The sequence below is a fragment of the Alligator mississippiensis genome, chromosome 15 (genome assembly GCF_030867095.1).
Source record: "Alligator mississippiensis isolate rAllMis1 chromosome 15, rAllMis1, whole genome shotgun sequence".
Taxonomy (NCBI): domain Eukaryota; kingdom Metazoa; phylum Chordata; order Crocodylia; family Alligatoridae; genus Alligator; species Alligator mississippiensis.
The window spans coordinates 1,541,388-1,556,318 of record NC_081838.1 but is presented as its reverse complement, the minus strand read 5'-3'; the positions used below and the strand labels follow the sequence as shown (position 1 = coordinate 1,556,318).

The 14,931-nt window shown below is 70.3% G+C and overlaps 5 protein-coding genes across 6 annotated transcripts; 4 read left to right on the top strand and 1 right to left on the bottom strand.

The window, feature by feature from the left end:
- Window positions 1-143: 143 nt before the first annotated feature.
- Window positions 144-2,613, top strand: DMAC2 (distal membrane arm assembly component 2). The gene is made up of 6 exons (XM_019483003.2): window positions 144-247; window positions 440-597; window positions 692-772; window positions 864-1,009; window positions 1,808-1,970; window positions 2,328-2,613. The coding sequence occupies exons 1-6, from the start codon at window positions 230-232 to the stop codon at window positions 2,494-2,496; spliced, it is 735 nt and encodes a 244-aa protein (XP_019338548.1). The 5' UTR covers window positions 144-229; the 3' UTR covers window positions 2,497-2,613.
- Window positions 2,614-3,054: 441 nt separating this feature from the next.
- B3GNT8 (UDP-GlcNAc:betaGal beta-1,3-N-acetylglucosaminyltransferase 8) lies at window positions 3,055-5,154 on the top strand. Its single transcript, XM_059718725.1, has 2 exons — window positions 3,055-3,131; window positions 3,805-5,154. Exon 2 carries the CDS (start codon window positions 3,939-3,941, stop codon window positions 5,106-5,108), a length of 1,170 nt encoding a protein of 389 aa, XP_059574708.1. The 5' UTR covers window positions 3,055-3,131; window positions 3,805-3,938; the 3' UTR covers window positions 5,109-5,154.
- A 225-nt stretch (window positions 5,155-5,379) lies between these two features.
- On the bottom strand, window positions 5,380-8,901 carry BCKDHA (branched chain keto acid dehydrogenase E1 subunit alpha). The gene is made up of 9 exons (XM_014597704.3): window positions 8,791-8,901; window positions 8,048-8,227; window positions 7,884-7,970; window positions 7,686-7,794; window positions 7,427-7,588; window positions 6,975-7,181; window positions 6,750-6,891; window positions 6,227-6,398; window positions 5,380-6,159 (listed from the first exon to the last, which is right to left on the bottom strand). Exons 1-9 carry the CDS (start codon window positions 8,854-8,856, stop codon window positions 5,989-5,991), a joined length of 1,296 nt encoding a protein of 431 aa, XP_014453190.2. The 5' UTR covers window positions 8,857-8,901; the 3' UTR covers window positions 5,380-5,988.
- Window positions 8,902-9,276: 375 nt separating this feature from the next.
- EXOSC5 (exosome component 5) lies at window positions 9,277-10,824 on the top strand. The gene is made up of 6 exons (XM_059718731.1): window positions 9,277-9,423; window positions 9,500-9,613; window positions 9,816-9,937; window positions 10,092-10,232; window positions 10,440-10,529; window positions 10,687-10,824. Exons 1-6 carry the CDS (start codon window positions 9,327-9,329, stop codon window positions 10,777-10,779), a joined length of 657 nt encoding a protein of 218 aa, XP_059574714.1. The 5' UTR covers window positions 9,277-9,326; the 3' UTR covers window positions 10,780-10,824.
- A 1,392-nt stretch (window positions 10,825-12,216) lies between these two features.
- B9D2 (B9 domain containing 2) lies at window positions 12,217-14,722 on the top strand. 2 transcript variants are annotated; one of them, XM_059718733.1, is made up of 4 exons: window positions 12,217-12,636; window positions 13,071-13,161; window positions 13,590-13,715; window positions 13,799-14,722. In XM_059718733.1, the coding sequence occupies exons 2-4, from the start codon at window positions 13,074-13,076 to the stop codon at window positions 14,110-14,112; spliced, it is 528 nt and encodes a 175-aa protein (XP_059574716.1). In that variant the 5' UTR covers window positions 12,217-12,636; window positions 13,071-13,073; the 3' UTR covers window positions 14,113-14,722. The 2 variants fall into 2 exon arrangements, with proteins under 2 accessions (XP_059574716.1, XP_059574715.1); XM_059718732.1 differs by having other exon boundaries at window positions 12,221-12,333.
- Window positions 14,723-14,931: the final 209 nt, after the last annotated feature.

Sequence of the window (14,931 nt, the reverse complement as noted above, 5' to 3'; positions counted from 1 at the left end):
AGCCCCCAGGGGTGCACGGGGGGGGGGGCGTTGTGGGGGAGGGGCACCCAGCACGCCCCCCAAGGGGGAGGTGTTTAAAAGGGGAAGCTCTTCCAAAGGGGGCGGAGCTATCGGGGAGGGGGCGGGGCCTGGCAGAAGGGGGCACCCCTTCAGGGGGCGCGGCGCTGCTTCGACGTCACACGCTTGAGTGCGGCCGAGGAGGGGGGGCAGTCACGTGACGCGGCGCAAGATGGCGGCGCCCAGGGCGGTAGGTGACCCCGTGGCGGGGTGCCCCCCAGGGCAGAAGGGGACCCTGCTCCCCGCCCCCCCCTATCAGGGGAAACTGAGGCAGGGGCCCAGCGCGGACCAAGCCCCCAGGTGCCCCCCCACTGGGGGCGACCCCCCACGTGCAGGTTTGCCCCTTGCTGACCCCCTCCCCCCATTGCTGACCTCTCTGCAGCTCCGGCCCTTGCGGGGTCTGACCCGCGCCCTGTCCGGCCGGGCCCCGGCCCCGGCGGGCACCCTGCTGCGGCTCCTGTACGACCGCTTCTCCGACGTGGAGGCCCTGATGCAGTGGAGGGAGCTGAGGAGAGGACGCGCCCTGCGCCGGCAGAACACGTGCGTGGGGGCTGCCCCCAGGACCCCCCCCGGCCCGTACCCCACGGACAGACCCGGGGGTGGGGGGGGCTCATGGCCACCTTCCCCCTCGCAGGGAGAACGCCTACATCCAGAACCACTACGGGGATGACGTCACAGCTGCCCATTTCGTTTTGTCCAATGGGGGCGGTGCCAGGTATGGGGGGGCTGCGGGCCGGGAGCGAGGGGCCGCGGCAGGGCAGGGGGGGAGCGAGGGGTCCCGGCTGACCCCGCGCCCCCCGGGGCAGGTTCAAGGACCAGTCGCACTGGGTGCGGGCAGGCAAGAACGCCATGGCCGGGCTGCTGCCGTACCTGGACGACCCGAAGTCGCGGCCCGTCGTCGCCATCGACCTCAGCGGCTCCTCCCTCACCTGCACGGGGCTGGAGAACCTGGGTGAGCCCGGGGGGCGGGGGGAAACACTGCCCCTGCCCCGGGTTCTCCCCTCTTGCTGCTTCCAGCTGGGACGTGTCAGCAACACGTGTGTGCACACGCAGCCCCTGGGCACGTCCACCAGCGCCAGGCAGGAACCCCCCATCCCTGTGCCCCCTCCCAGCGTGGCGCTGCCAGGCAGTGACTCGGTGCAGGGGGTGGGGGAGGGCATTTCCCGGCAGCCGATGCCCCTGGGACGAGGCTGCTCGTTTGCTGCCATTAGCCCGAGATCGGTCCCAGGAGCGGGGGAGGAGGGGGGGCACGCTGCAGACGCCAGCCTGGGCCGGGCGCCAGCTCCGCCAGCCTCGTTGCTGCTGGTTGTTGAGTTGCAGTGCGCACGCCTGCGCACACCTGCGTGTCTGCCCATGTTTGCCAAGGCAAGCCAGCACGGCTCGCCCATGGGCGGGAGCCGGGCATGCAGGGACACGGGCGTGCAGGCAGAGACACGTGGCACATGCATGGACACACGTGTGTGCAGACACATGCAGGCATTGCGTGCACATATATGCACAGAGGTATGTGGACATGCATGTGTGCCACGCCTGCAGACACATACGTGCCCATGACTACACACATGCACGGACATACACAGATATTGCCTGCGCATGTGTGTGTATCCAGAGCCATGCAGACACGTGCCCGTGCACATATGCAGACCCGCCCCCCCCAGTGGAGCCTGACCCTGCCGTTGTTTGGCCCTGGAGACCCTGATGCCCCATCCCACGGACAGGAGGCCCCGCCCCTAACCCCCCCCCCTTGCAGTGTGGCTGAAGCACCTGGAGTTCCTGGACCTCAGCGCCTGCCCCCACCTGGACGACTGGGCCCTGACCCGCCTGCACCCGCTGGGGGAGACCCTGTGCCACCTCTCACTGGCGCGCTGCCCCCGCATCACCGAGCGCGGCCTGGCCTGCCTGCACCTGCTGCCGTGAGTGCCCGGGGGCCCCGTGCCCCCTCCCGGCTGGGCCCTTGCAAACTTGTCCCGTCCCCTTGGGGGGGGGGGGGGGGCAGAGGGTGGATCCCAGTTTACCCCCTTGTGGCTCAGCCATGGACTCCGTCTCCCATGATGCAGCAGGGTGCCATGGGGGCAGAGCCTCAGGGCAGCAGCTGCAGAGCATCATGGGAGATGGAGTCCCCAGGCTGGGAAAGATCTTCTGCTTCCCCTGCCTCAGTTTCCCCCTCCAGGACGGGCTTGTTTCTGTAGCAACCTGCCGGGGGGCAGGGGTTGGGGGCGGGGCTTGCTCTGGGATTAATTCTTCCCTGTCTGCCCCCCCTCCCCCCCCAGGAACCTGCTGCACCTGGACGTGTCGGAGCTGCCGGCCGTGGCGCAGCAGGGGTTAATGTGCATCCTGCTGGAGGACATGCTGCCGAACTGCCAGATCCTGGGCCTGAAGGAGGCCCCGCCCCCTCCCCTAGCCGGCAGCCAATCACAGCCTGGGGTTGGGTCCCATTGATCTCCTGCAGGGCGGGGGTGTGAATGGGGGGGGGGGGGGGGTCCAGCTGCTCCCATGGGAACAGCTCTCCCCCTCCGTGATTGGCTGAGTTGTGATTAAAGGCATCTTCCCCCCCCACCCAATTTGTGTTTTTTTTCTTGTGGGGGCACCACGGGGTGTGGGTGTGGGGGGGATCCAGGTGTCCGGGGGCCCTGGGGACCCTCTGCCCCCCCCACATGCGCCCTGGGGACCCTCACTGCCCCATCCCCATCGAGCCCTGGGACCCAGGCGTCCAGGGGTTCACTCTCCCCCCCCCCCCGATTGAGCCCAGGTGTCCGGCCTGCCTCTCCATCCCCTCCCCCCATAGACCCCGGGCGCCCGGCCAGCCCCCCCGAGCCGGGCGCCGCGCCCGCCCCCCCCCGCCGCGCCGCCGCTGCTCCTGGGTATATTTAGCCCTTATCGATGGGGGGGGGGGGGGGGTCGTGCCCTTGAGCCCTGCGGGCCGGAGGCTTGCAGGAGCGGGCGCGGGACCCCGGGGGGGCGGGGAGGATCCAGCCCCGCCCGGGCCGTGACTCGCTCGGGGCGGGGAGGGCGCGGCCGCCTCGGCAGCGGGAGGCGCCGGATCGGGGCCGGGAGCGGGGCCGGGACCCGCGCAGGTGAGCGCGCACGGGGCGGCGGGGACCCCGCGGTGCCCCCCCCGCATGGGACCGGGCTCCTGGGTCCCACCGCCCCGGGGGAGGGGGGGTCTGGGCTTTGCCGCTGCCGCGCCCGCCCCGCGCAGCCCGGCACGGGCGGGAGCCGGTGCCCACTGATGCCAGGCGCCCTGGAGCGGGGCTAATGCCCCCGGGCTCGCGTCCCCTGGGTGGGGCGGGGCGGGGCGGGGCGGGGCCTGACACCCCCAGCGTGGGTCCCTCCCCGCCCCCCCCAGGGGCTGGGCGCAGCCATCTGTGCAGGTGTCCTCTGCACTGGGCGCCCGGGCCCTCGCGGGCTGCTCTAGAAGTCTGGGGGGGACAGAACCCCTCTGCCCCCCAGTGCAGGGCATTGTGGGAAGGGTCTGGAGGACTCCACGGTGCTCAGATTGCCGGGGGGGGGGGGAGCAGCTGCCCTGACCCCTCACCCCTATGGGGCGCCTCTGCCCCTCTCATAGACAAGTCCGACAGGGGGTTGCTCTAGGAATCTCCAGGGTCCCCTGGTGCAGGGCATTGTGGGAAGGGACTGGAGGACCCCACAGTGCCTGTGTGGGGGAGGGCAGGGCTGCGCTGATGCCCCCACCCTGCTAAGGGCACCTCTCCACCCCTCTGACAGACGGGTCTCTGGATATTGCTCTAGGAAGCTCCAGGACCCAGAACTCACCTGCTCCCTGGTACAGGGCATTGTGGGAAGGGCTTGGAGGACCCTGCAGCACCTGGCTGAGGGGATCAGGGCCTCCCTGCCCCACCCCTTGTCCTTCCAGCTCCCTCCTGATGAGCAGGATGCGGTACCACAAGTGCCTGACGGTGGCACTGGCCCTGGCCACACTCCTCTGCCTGGATGCCTACATCCGCTGGAGCCCGCTGGGGGAGCCCGATCCTGTCCCCCTGCCGCTTGCCACCACCCCTGCACCCCCTACCACCCCGGCGCCCCCACTGCCCCTGCACCACAGCCTGCAGATCCTGGCCAACATGGTGCCCCGGGCAGATGCCTACTGGAACCGGCAGCTGCACCAGCGCCTGGAGGAGTTGGGAGGTGGCAACGGCACCAGCGCCAGCGCTGGCACAGCGGCGTCCCTGGGTGTCCCCGACTGGGCGGCTTACCCAGAGCCCCTGCAACGCTTCGTGAGCCATGGCGCCCGTCGCCACTACCCGCTGCTCCTGGAGCCGTCGCGGCCGTGTCCCCCGGACGGCCCCTTCCTGCTGCTGGCCATCAAGTCGGCGCCGGGCGCCTTCGCCGAGCGCCAGGCTGTGCGGCAGAGCTGGGGGCAAGCGGGCGCTGGAGTCCGCACCGTGTTCCTGCTGGGGGCACCTGACGGGGACGGGGACACCCCGGACATCTCGGGGCTGGTGGCCTGGGAGAGCCGGGCCCACGGCGACGTCCTGGCCTGGGGTTTCCAAGATGCCTTCTTCAACCTGACACTCAAGGGGCTGCTCTTCCTGGGCTGGGCCGGCGCCCACTGCCCCGGCGCCCGCTTCGTGCTGCTGGGCGACGACGACGTCTTCGTCAACACGCCGCGCCTGCTGCAGCTGCTGGCGGGGCTGGGCCCGGGGCCCGTGTACGCCGGGCACGTGATGGCTGGGGCCTGGCCCGTGCGGGCGCCGGGCAGCAAGTACTATGTGCCCGAGAGCTTCTACGCCGGGCCCTACCCAGCCTACGCAGGCGGCGGGGGCTACGTCTTCTCCGGGGCGCTGCTGGGGCCGCTGCAGGTGCTGGCCGGGTTGCTGCCGCCCTTCCCCATCGATGACGTCTTCGCCGGGCTCTGCTTCCGGGCGCTGGGGGTGGCTGCCCGGCCCCACCCTGGCTTCCGCACCTTCGACATCGCGCCCAGCGACCGCGCCAGCCCCTGTGCCCACCGTGCCCTGCTGCTCGTGCACCGGCGCCAGCCCCCCGAGACGCTGCGGCTGTGGAGGCAGGTCCGCGACCCGCAGCTGCAGTGCTAGGATGGTGGGGGGGGGGCTGTGTGTGTGTGTGGGGGGGTGCAGCCTTTCTATGAAGGGGGCATTAAAGGGTGTTTGCGTGCACCTGGCTCTGTCGCTGCTTAGGAGGGGTGAGGGGCTGCAAGTTGGGAGTGAGGGGCACCGGCAGGGCTGGGGTGGGGGAAGTCACGGCAGAGACCTGTCATTCTCCCCCCGCCCTGGGTGCACCGAGGTTCTCATGTCCTCAGCCCTGGCTGGTCCCCGTCCCCCTGCAACAGAGACCTCTGAGCCCAGCTCAGTTCTTACAAACTTTATTGGTGACGCTGCTCCTGGCAGCTCCAGTCCCAGCTCCAGGCCCCCAAGGGTGGGCGGGGGGGAGGCACAACCCTCCTAGCTCCGGGGGCAACAACACCTCCAGCCACTGGCCAAGCGGTGTGGGGAGGACGGGCTGTCCCAGGACCCAGCTCCCCCCCACTGGCAGCACAAGGGGACGGAGGAACAGGAGGTGAGAGTGGAGGTGTGGGTGGGGCCCGACAGGCATGTGCAGGGCTAGGTGGGGTGGGTGAAGCCTGGGGGAGGTAGGGCTAGGTTGGGTGGGTGGGGTTGGCAATAGGGGGCGGAGCCTGCCAGGCATGTGCAGGGCTGGCAGGTCTGGTGAAGGTGGGAGGGGCCTGATGGAAGCATGGGGGAGTGGGTGGGGCCTAGGACTGGGTGGAGTCTGCTAGGCTGCGATGGTGGGTGGCTGGCAAGGACGGCAGAAGGCCTGGTAGAGATGGAGCTTGTTAGGGTGGGTGGGGCCTGAGAAAATGGGCGGAGCCTGCCAGGCACAGGCAGAGCTGGCAGGTAGCCTGGCGAAAGTGGGAGGGGTCTGGAGGTGGGTGGAGCCCAGGGGCGGGGCCAGCAGTCACTTGTCAAAGAGCGCGAGCGGGTAGTGCTCGCCGTAGAGGCGCAGGTGCCGCGCCAGCCCGTCGCGCTGCCGCGCCAGCCCGGGGGGGGTGTCGCAGTACACATCGGAGAAGAGCAGCTGGGGGCTGGGCTTGCGGCGCCGCTCGGCTGCTTCGAAGGCCTCCAGCACCTGGTGGGGACGGGCACAGGTGAGTGCCGCCAGGTGAGTGCCCCCCCCCCGAGGCCCCACCACTCACCTGGCGCCGCGACTCCTTGCGCCAGGCCTTCTCGCGCGCCTCGTCCCACCAGCCGCGGCCCAGCATGTAGTGGCGCAGGCGCGAGATGGGGTGGTCCTGCTTGTCCCAGTAGTCGACCTCGTCCACCGAGCGGTAGGCTGAGCTGTCGTCGCTTGTGCTGTGGTGGCCAATCCTGGGGGCGGGGGCGGGGCTGAGCCTGGCCCTGCCTCCTCCCTAAGCCCTGCCCCATCAGGCCCCTCAGGCTCCGCCCTCAGCCTGGCCCCGCCTCCATCAGGCCCCTGCACCCCCCGCACAGCCCTGCATCCTAGCATAATCCTGCCCCCTTCCAAAGCTCCACCCCCATCAGGACTCAGTTTTCCTCCTGCAACTCCAGCCTGGCTACGTCCCCTCCCTAAGCCCCGCCCTCATCAGACCCCTGGACCCTCAGCATAGACCCGCCTCCTAGCATCTTCCCACCCTCTCCCCAAACTCCACCCCCATCAGGGCTCAACCTCCAGCCTCCCTAAGCCCCGCCCCCACTCACCTGTAGGTCATGGCTTCAATGAGGAAGGGCTGGTTCTCAGCCACGGCGCGCCGCCGCGCCTCCCGTGTGGCATTGTACACGGCGAACACGTCGTTGCCGTCCACGCGGATAGACAGGATGCCGTAGCCAGGGCCACGTGCCACTGCGGGGGAGGCAAATGTCACCACTGCAGCCCTGATCCCGCCCCCGGCCCCCGATCCCAGCCCCGCCCCCCGCGCTACTGACCAATGCCGTCGCCGCGGTACTGCTCGGAGGTGGGCGTGGAGATGGCGTAGCCATTGTTGCGGCAGAAGAAGAGCACGGGGCAGTCCAACGTGGCGGCGAAGTTGAAGCCGGCGTGAGCGTCGCCCTCGCTGGCCGCGCCCTCCCCGAAGTAGCAGATCACGGCGCGATCAGCGTTGTCCCGCTTCATGGCATACGCTGCGCCCACCGCTGGCACCGGGCGGGGGGGAGGGGGGGAGTGAACCAACCCCCCCTCCCAGCAGCCACGTCCCAGCTTGGGGGAAGGGGAGGGAAAGGGGCAAAAGGGCTGCAAGCTGGGAGCGAGGGGCAATGGCGCGGTTGGGGGCTGCAGGGTGGGAGCGAGGGGCAATGGCGCGGTTGGGGGCTGTGGGTCAGGAGCGAGCGGCACCAGCGGGGCAGGGGGGGTCAGGAGGTCGGGAGCGCAGGGGTCTCACCTTGGGGGATCTGGGTGGCGAGAGGGGATGAGATGGTGACGAAGTGCAGGTCACGGGAGCCGTAGTGCACGGGCATCTGCCGGCCCTTGCCGGGGTCGCCGGCGTGGCCGTAGCACTGCGCCATGAAGAGGTCCAGCGGGTACCCCCGGTACATCAGCACCCCTGGGGCACGGCGCCACGTCAGGAGGCACCGTCGTCGACCCCCGCCTCGAGGGGCTGGGGGCAGCCCCCCTGGGGGGGGGTCACAACAGGGCTTTACCTGCCTCGCGGTACTGCCCGAAGACCAGGTCGGTGGGGTCGAGCGCGGCGGCGCTGCCCACGTGGGTGCCCTCCTCCCCGTAGTTAGTCATGTAGAAGGAAATGCGGCCCTGGCAGGGGGGAAACCGAGGCAGGTGGCGCCGGGAGCCCAGCCCGCCCCCCCCCCCCCAAGGGACCCGGGCATCCAGGCGCGCCTCACCTGGCGCTGGGACTCGTACAGGATGCGGTCCATGGTGTTGAGCAGCGTCATGGTCTTGTAGAGCTTCAGCACCGTCTCGGCGGGCAGCTGCGGGCACGGGGGGCGGGGTCAGCGCGGGTGGGCGGCGCCCCGGATCCGTGACCCCGGGGGTCGCGCCCCCTCACCTGGGGGTCCTGGCTGGGGTTGAGGATCTGGCCCTGGCGGTCCATGACGCGGTAGACGGGGATGCCAGCCAGCACGTTGGGCTGGATGAAGTCCAGCGTGTCCACGAAGGCGGCCGAGGCGCCGGGGAACTGGGGGCGCTCCGCCGGCGACGGGAACTCCTCCTGCTGCCTCGCGGCATGCTGGGAAGGGGCGCCGTTACCCATCAGGCCCCGCGGTGCCCCCCCCAGATGATGTCACGGGCCCCCCGAGCTGTGCGGGGAAGGGGTGGGCTCTGCCCTCCATCTACACCCGGGGGGGCTGGTGTTTGGGGCGGTCCCTGTGCCCCCCCCCCCCCCCCCCCGGCACCTCCTGGACCAGGGTGCCCTTGGGTGCGGCAATGTCAAGGCCGCGGGGAGGGGCCAGCTGGGGGAGGGGGGGCACGCCCCCGGTGCGGACCAATCAGTGGCCGAGGCTGGGGGGCGTGCTTGCCACCTGCCCCAGGATGGGGGGGCTGATACCCCTCTGAGCTGCCAGGGGGGCTAAAGCCAGCTCTGCCCCCCCCAAAACAGGGTGGGGGTAACTGCTGGGGGGGCAAAGCTCATCCCGCCCCCCCAGGAGAACCCCTGCCCCACCCCACTGTGGGAGGATTGCCTCCCCACACACGTGACACCCCCCTCGCGTGCCCCCCACCTAGGGGGGATGTGCCCCACCAGGCCCCGCCCCCGCCGAGGCCCCGCCCCGCAGGCCCCGCCCCCGCGCTCACCCCCGTGCGCAGTCCCCGCAGCTGCAGGAGGCGCAGGCCCCTCCGCATGCCACAGGCCGCCGCCATCTTGGTGCGGGCGCGGGGGCCGATGGGAGAAGGGGGAATGGGGGTGTCACCATAGCAACGGCGTGTCTCTGCCCTTTTAGGGAAGCCCCGCCCCCACGGTGGCCCCGCCCCATGCCTACGCGGTGTGCTGATTGGCTAACGAGGAACAACGCCACACCCTGTCAGGGAGAGGGGGCGTGGCTTCGCGCACCCCGCCGCGCTGATTGGCTGGGCCGCGCCCGGCCCCTCTGTCAGGGAGAGGGGCGGGGCCTGCACCCATTGGGCGCCGTGATTGGCAGGGGCGCGTGCTTCTCCGGCCTATCCGGGGTAGGGGCGCCCAAGAGGCGCATCCATTGGCTGCCGTGCGTTCCAGCCCCCCACCCGCCTCGAGGGGCGGGGACTGCGCGTAAGAGACGCTGCGATTGGGCAGGAGCCGCGTTGGGAAGGAGGGGAAGGCTGCCCCGGAAGCGGAAGCTGCGCGTGCGGGCGGCATGGGCTCGGAGCCGGAGCCGGGCTGCGCCCTGCGGCCCTTTGCCGTGGAGCAGGGGCTACTGTCGCGGCCCGACGGCTCCGCCGCCTTCGTGCAGGGTGCGGGGGCGGGGCTTCGAGCGTGGGGGCGGGGCTAAGGGCTTTCCCCGCCCCCGTTGACCCCGGTGCCCCGCAGGCGACACGTCGGTGCTGGCGGGCGTCTACGGCCCGGCCGAGGTGCGGAGCAGCCGCGAGAGCCCCGAGCGCGCCGCGCTGGACGTGCTGCTGCGGCCCAAAGTGGGGCTCCCCGGTGAGGTGACCCCTGACCCCGGGGTCATTCCCCGCCCTCCACCTCCGTGCCGTGGGGGGGAGGGCACGGGCTTCTCCCCATCACGTGACGGGGTGGGGGCGCCTACAGAGGCCTGGACACTTGGGTTTTGCACTGGGGGGTGATGCCCTCCCTGGAGGGTCACGGGGGGCGGGGCTTCCTGCTGACCCTTGACCCCCCGCAGGCGTGTTGGAGCGGAGCCGGGAGCAGATGGTGCGGCGCGCGTGCGAGGCGGCGCTGCTGGGCGAGCTGCACCCCCGCTCCTCCGTCACCCTCGTGCTGCAGGTCGTCAGCGACGCCGGCTCCGTATCCTGCCCTGGGGGGGGCAGAGATGCACCCCCCCTCGTCATCGTTCAACCTCGCCGGGCCCCCTGGGAAGGACGGGGGGTGGGGTGGGGGTGAGGCTGCTCTAACCGCTAGGCCCCGGGGACCGGGTCGTTGGCCTTGACCCCGGGCCCAGCTGCTGTCGTGCTGCCTGAACGCCGCCTGCCTGGCGCTGCTGGACGCGGGGCTGCCCCTGCGCTCGCTCTTCTGCGGGGTCACCTGCGCCCTCGCGCCCGACGGCGCCGTCGCTCTGGACCCCAGCGCCCGCCAGGAGAAGGTGGGGGGGGGTGTAAGGGATGGGGGAGCAGATGGGAGCCGGACGCCTGGATTCTCTGGGAGGGGGGCGATGCCTCGTGCGTGGAGTAAGGGGGGGGCCTAAAATCTAGGACGGGATCGCTCCTTGGTGTGAGGCTGCAGGAGGAAGGGGGGCTGCTGGGGGGCAGAGGGGAGCCTGCACGCCTGGGGTCACACTCTTGCCCCGCAGGAGGCCCGGGCGGTGCTGACCTTCGCCTTCGAGAGCACGGAGAAGAGGTTGCTGCTCTCCACCACGCGCGGGGCCTGCTCTGCCAAGGAGGTGAGCGCCCCCGTCGTCCCCGTTAGGCTGGGGGTGCTCGGCAATCCCAGCATGCCTTGGGTGGGGTCCTGTCTCCTGGGGGGGAGGGGCCTGGCTGCCTGCCTGCCTGCCTGTACTGGGGTCCTAGTGCAGCCCTGACCTCTATTCCTCCTCCCAGTTACACCAGTGCCTGGCTCTGGCTCAGCGCGCCACCGACACCATCTTCCAGTTCTACCGTGACTCGGCCAGAAGGAAGTTCTCCAAGAGCTGAGGCCCCTGCGGGGAGCCGGACCCCCGCAGACCCGGGGGGGGGGGGGGCAAGGACATGCCTCAGGGCAGCAATGGGCAGCTGAACTGAAGGTGGGGGGGGGCTGTGGGTCGGGAGTGAGGGGCAGCAGTGGGGGCGGAGGGGTGGGAGTGAGGGGTGCTTCCGCCCAGGGGCTACCCAGTGTTCTGGTGGGATGGGGGGGCCTGCTCTGGCATTGGGGTCCCCAAATAAAGAGCACACGGTCTGTGCTGTTGCCCCCCAGCACCCAAGCATCTGTCTTGTCCTTAATGACACATGTTTTTTGTGGTTGGTTACCTGTGTGTGTGTGTGTGTGTGTGTGTACACACGTATACTGGTGGCTTCCCCATCCCCGGGGGGGGGTGGTTCTCTCCACCTTTCCCTACCCCCACCCCCAGTCTTCCCCTTGGTTCTGGTCACGGGCAGGGGGCGGTGGGTTGGGGGTGAGGGGCACTGGCTGGACTGGGGGGCAGGGGCTGCCAGGGGGTGGTGGGACCTGTGCTCTCCACGGCTGCTGTGGCGCTTGGGGCGGGGGACCCGTTAGCTGCATTTAATGAGCTCTGGGGGTGTGGGCAGCATCCTATCAAGCCTCTGCCTAACAAGCCTGGCGCTGTGGCTGGGCTCTTCGTTTACCGACAGCCCCAGATCTGGCCCGGACCCCTCTCGAAGGCAGGGGTGGAGGCCCATAGGGCTGCCAGGCCGCAGAGCGAGGGTGCTACGTGCAGACCTATCTACCTCTGGGCCTGTGCTGCTGGGGCGCAAGGGAGGGGGAAGTAGGGCCCATCCGTGGCCCTCAGGGCATTGGCAGGGCACCTCGGGCTGCCAGCAAGGCTGTTGCTGGAAAACGTGTCCCCAGGGCCATGGCCTGCCCCAGGTGTACAGTGAGGGGCCGTGGCACCCCACAAAACAGCCACCCTGGGGCTGTGGCACCCCCGGGTGGCTGCCATGGGGCTGGGGCAGTTCCACGCTGGCCGCCCTGGAGCCATGATGCCCCTCTTAAGGCAGCTGAGACCTGTGGCTCCCTCACGGGGGTTTCCATGGCGCTGTGGTACCCTAAAGGTGACGGTGGTACTCTGGGGTGGCTGCGGTGGAGCTGTGGCACCCCCATGAGGGTGGTCATGCACGGCGGCATCCTAGAGTAGCTGCCCCTGGGCCCTGCCACACTCAATATGGCGGCGGAGCCCCTCCCCCGGGCCTGTGACCCACCCAAGATGGTGGCGCTCTCCTATTGCGGCCAATGCTGCTTTGCCACACCCAAGGTGGCGCTGCGCCCGGCCATCGTGCTCCCTTCCCACGATGGCGGCGCTCTCCGTGCGGCAGTTCGACCTCCTCAAGATGGCGGGCAGCGCTCTCTTCCCTTCCTCCCGCTCTCTTGGGCGGGGCTGCGAGTGATACGTCAGCGCGCTCGGTACTCCGACCAATCAGAAGCCGGCATTCCGCAGGGGCCTGCCCGGTTGCCGTGGCAGCGGCATCCGGAAGTGGTCCGGAGTGCAGGGGCGAGTGGAGTCCTGCGGGTGCAGGCGCACGTGTGTGCATAGGGTGAGGGTGCAAGAGGGGTGTGCAAGGGGCTTTGCGCGGTTAGTGTGCAAGGGCGTGTGCACAGGTTGAATATGTAAGGGACGTGCACGGGACAAGCGTGTAAAGGAGTGCGCATAGGGGGAGCGTGCCAGCGGGTACAACGGGCTGGGCCGGGTGTGTGTGCAAGGGTGTGTGTGTTGCCAGAGTATGTAAAGGAGTTGGCACGGTGAGTGTGCAAGGATGTGTGTCGGGTGAGTGTGCAATGGACTTTGCATAACTGCAAGAGGGGAGTCATCACGTAAAGCGTGCAAGGGGCTTTGCACGGTGAGTGGGTGAGGGGTTAGGCACAAGTGAAGCGTGCAAAGGGGCTGGCATGGGGTAAGTGTGCAAGGGGGCACGCGCAGGGTGGGTGAGCGAGCGAGTGCGCGTGGCGACATGCATGGGGGTTGTTACACTGAGTGTGCACAGAGTGAGTGTGCAAGGTAGGGGGTATGTGCGGGGGTGCAGACACAGGTGTGACAGATGTGTCCACATGTGCAAGCTGGCAGGGCCCCGGGGGGCACGGGGGGGGGGGCACAGGTCAAGGTACAGGGCAGTGGCTGGGGGGTGGGGGCAGGGGGTCGGTGTGCGGGGCGGGGCAGGGGGCCGCAGGGCAGTGGGTGGGGGCAGGGGTCAGGGTGCGGGGCAGTGGCTGGGCGTGGGGGGGGGGGCACCGGCAGCTCGTCCCCGGGGTGCTGAGCCGGGCGCGGGGTCCGCAGGCCATGGCCGAGCTGCACGTCATCGGTCAGATCGTGGGCGCCAGCGGCTTCCCCGGCACCAGCCTCTTCTGCAAGTGGGGCATCCACGCAGGTCGGTGCCCGCCCCCCCTCCCCCCCCCCCCCCAGTCTCGTGGCTCGGCTCAGCCTAATGAGGGGTGAGATGCCGGGAAGGGGGAGAGGGGGGCTTCCCGGATGCCTGGGCTCCTCGGGATGGGAGGGGTCCGCGGGCAAGGAGCAGGCGGAGGGGGGGGCCCAGACACCTGGGAGCGGAGGGGGCCGAGGGGTTGCAGGCCTGGGCTTTGCTCTCCCCCCCCCCAGCTAGCAGTGGGGTGTAGTGGTTAGAGCAGGGGGCTCAGACACCTGGGTTCTCTCCTGGACTTTAGGGCCTAGTGGTTGTTGGGGGGGGGGGTGAGGGGTTCCCTCCCCAGGCCCAGCAGAGGAGCAGGGCCTGGTGGTGGGAGCGTGGGGGCAGGTGGGGGGCGGGTGCCTGGGTCCCATCCGGCCGTGCCCCCCTGGCAGGCGGCGCCTGGAAGCTGCTGTCAGGGCTGCCGGAGGGGCAGACGCAGGTGGACCAGCCCCAGCTGGACGACGTGGCCTACTGGTGCCACCCCATTGACGTGCACTTCGCCACCAAGGGGCTGCAGGGTGAGAACCTGCCCCCCCCCGGGGGCATTTTGGGATGGGGGCGCAGGAGCCTGCCTAATCCCCTCTTGCCCCTGCCCCCTCAGGCTGGCCGCAGCTGCACCTGCAGGTGTGGCACCAGGACGGGTTTGGGCGCACGGAGCTGTACGGCTACGGCTGCCTGCACGTGCCAGCGGCGCCCGGCTGCCACACGATCGCCTGCCCCACGTGGCGCCCGCGGGGGTCGTGGCCCGAGCGCCTGGCACAGCGCTTCGTGGGGGGGGGCCCCCAGCTGCGCCAGCCCCAGGCTGCCGCCGCCGCGCCCGAGCGCCACCGCCTGCGCACCACCGCCGCCGGCACCGTGCACCTGCGCCTCGGCGTCCTGCCGCGCCACTTCGCCCGCTACGGCGTTGAGTGCTAGCACCACCCCCCCCCACGGGCGCTCCCTGAGGACCCCCAGAGTCCCCCTGACCCCCCAATGCCCCTCCTACCACCTGGGGCCCCCTATAAACCCCCCCTACAGATCCCCCCCACGGGATCTCCCTGTCCCTCTTACCCTCTGCCCCCCACAGCCCCCCCATGCTTGCCATGGCCTCTACCTGCATCCCCGTTCCCCTGTGGCTACACCTCCCCCCCCCCATACCCCTCTTACTCCCTGGCGCTTCCCAGAGACCCCCACGGCCCCCCGCTACTGCCCACAGGTTCCCCCTGCCCGCCCACTATCCCCTGGCCCCCCCACAGAGCCCCCCACAGTCATTCCCTGCCCCCATTCCCCTGGGGCCACACCCTCTGACCCCCTGAGGCTCCCCATGGACCCCCCGCGGGCCCCTCCTGCCCCCCCAGACCCACCCTGGAGGTTGGGAAGGCCGAGGGGCTGTGGCTGGGGGCGGACAGAGGCCCCCCCACCGCGCTGCTGGTCTTGGCGCTGATGTGGGGCCAGACCCCCCTGCACTAGGATTCCCTCCCGGCTCTGAGACCCCCCCATTTGTACAGACCCCCCCTCCTTTTTCTATAAAGGCTCTTTTGTACCACGAGGTCTCGGGGGGAGTTTGTCTCTGCCCAGAGGTTCCCCTGGGGCACCTCCTGCCCCCCAGGGGCAAAAGAAGCCCCCTCCACTAGCTGCCATGACCTCCGCGCTGCCCCACCAGGGGGCGCCCTGCTGCCGGCTCCCATCCCCCCTGTGCCCCCCATTCACCCCTGCCATGGCTGGGCAGAGACCCCCCCTCCCCCCCGCCCAGTC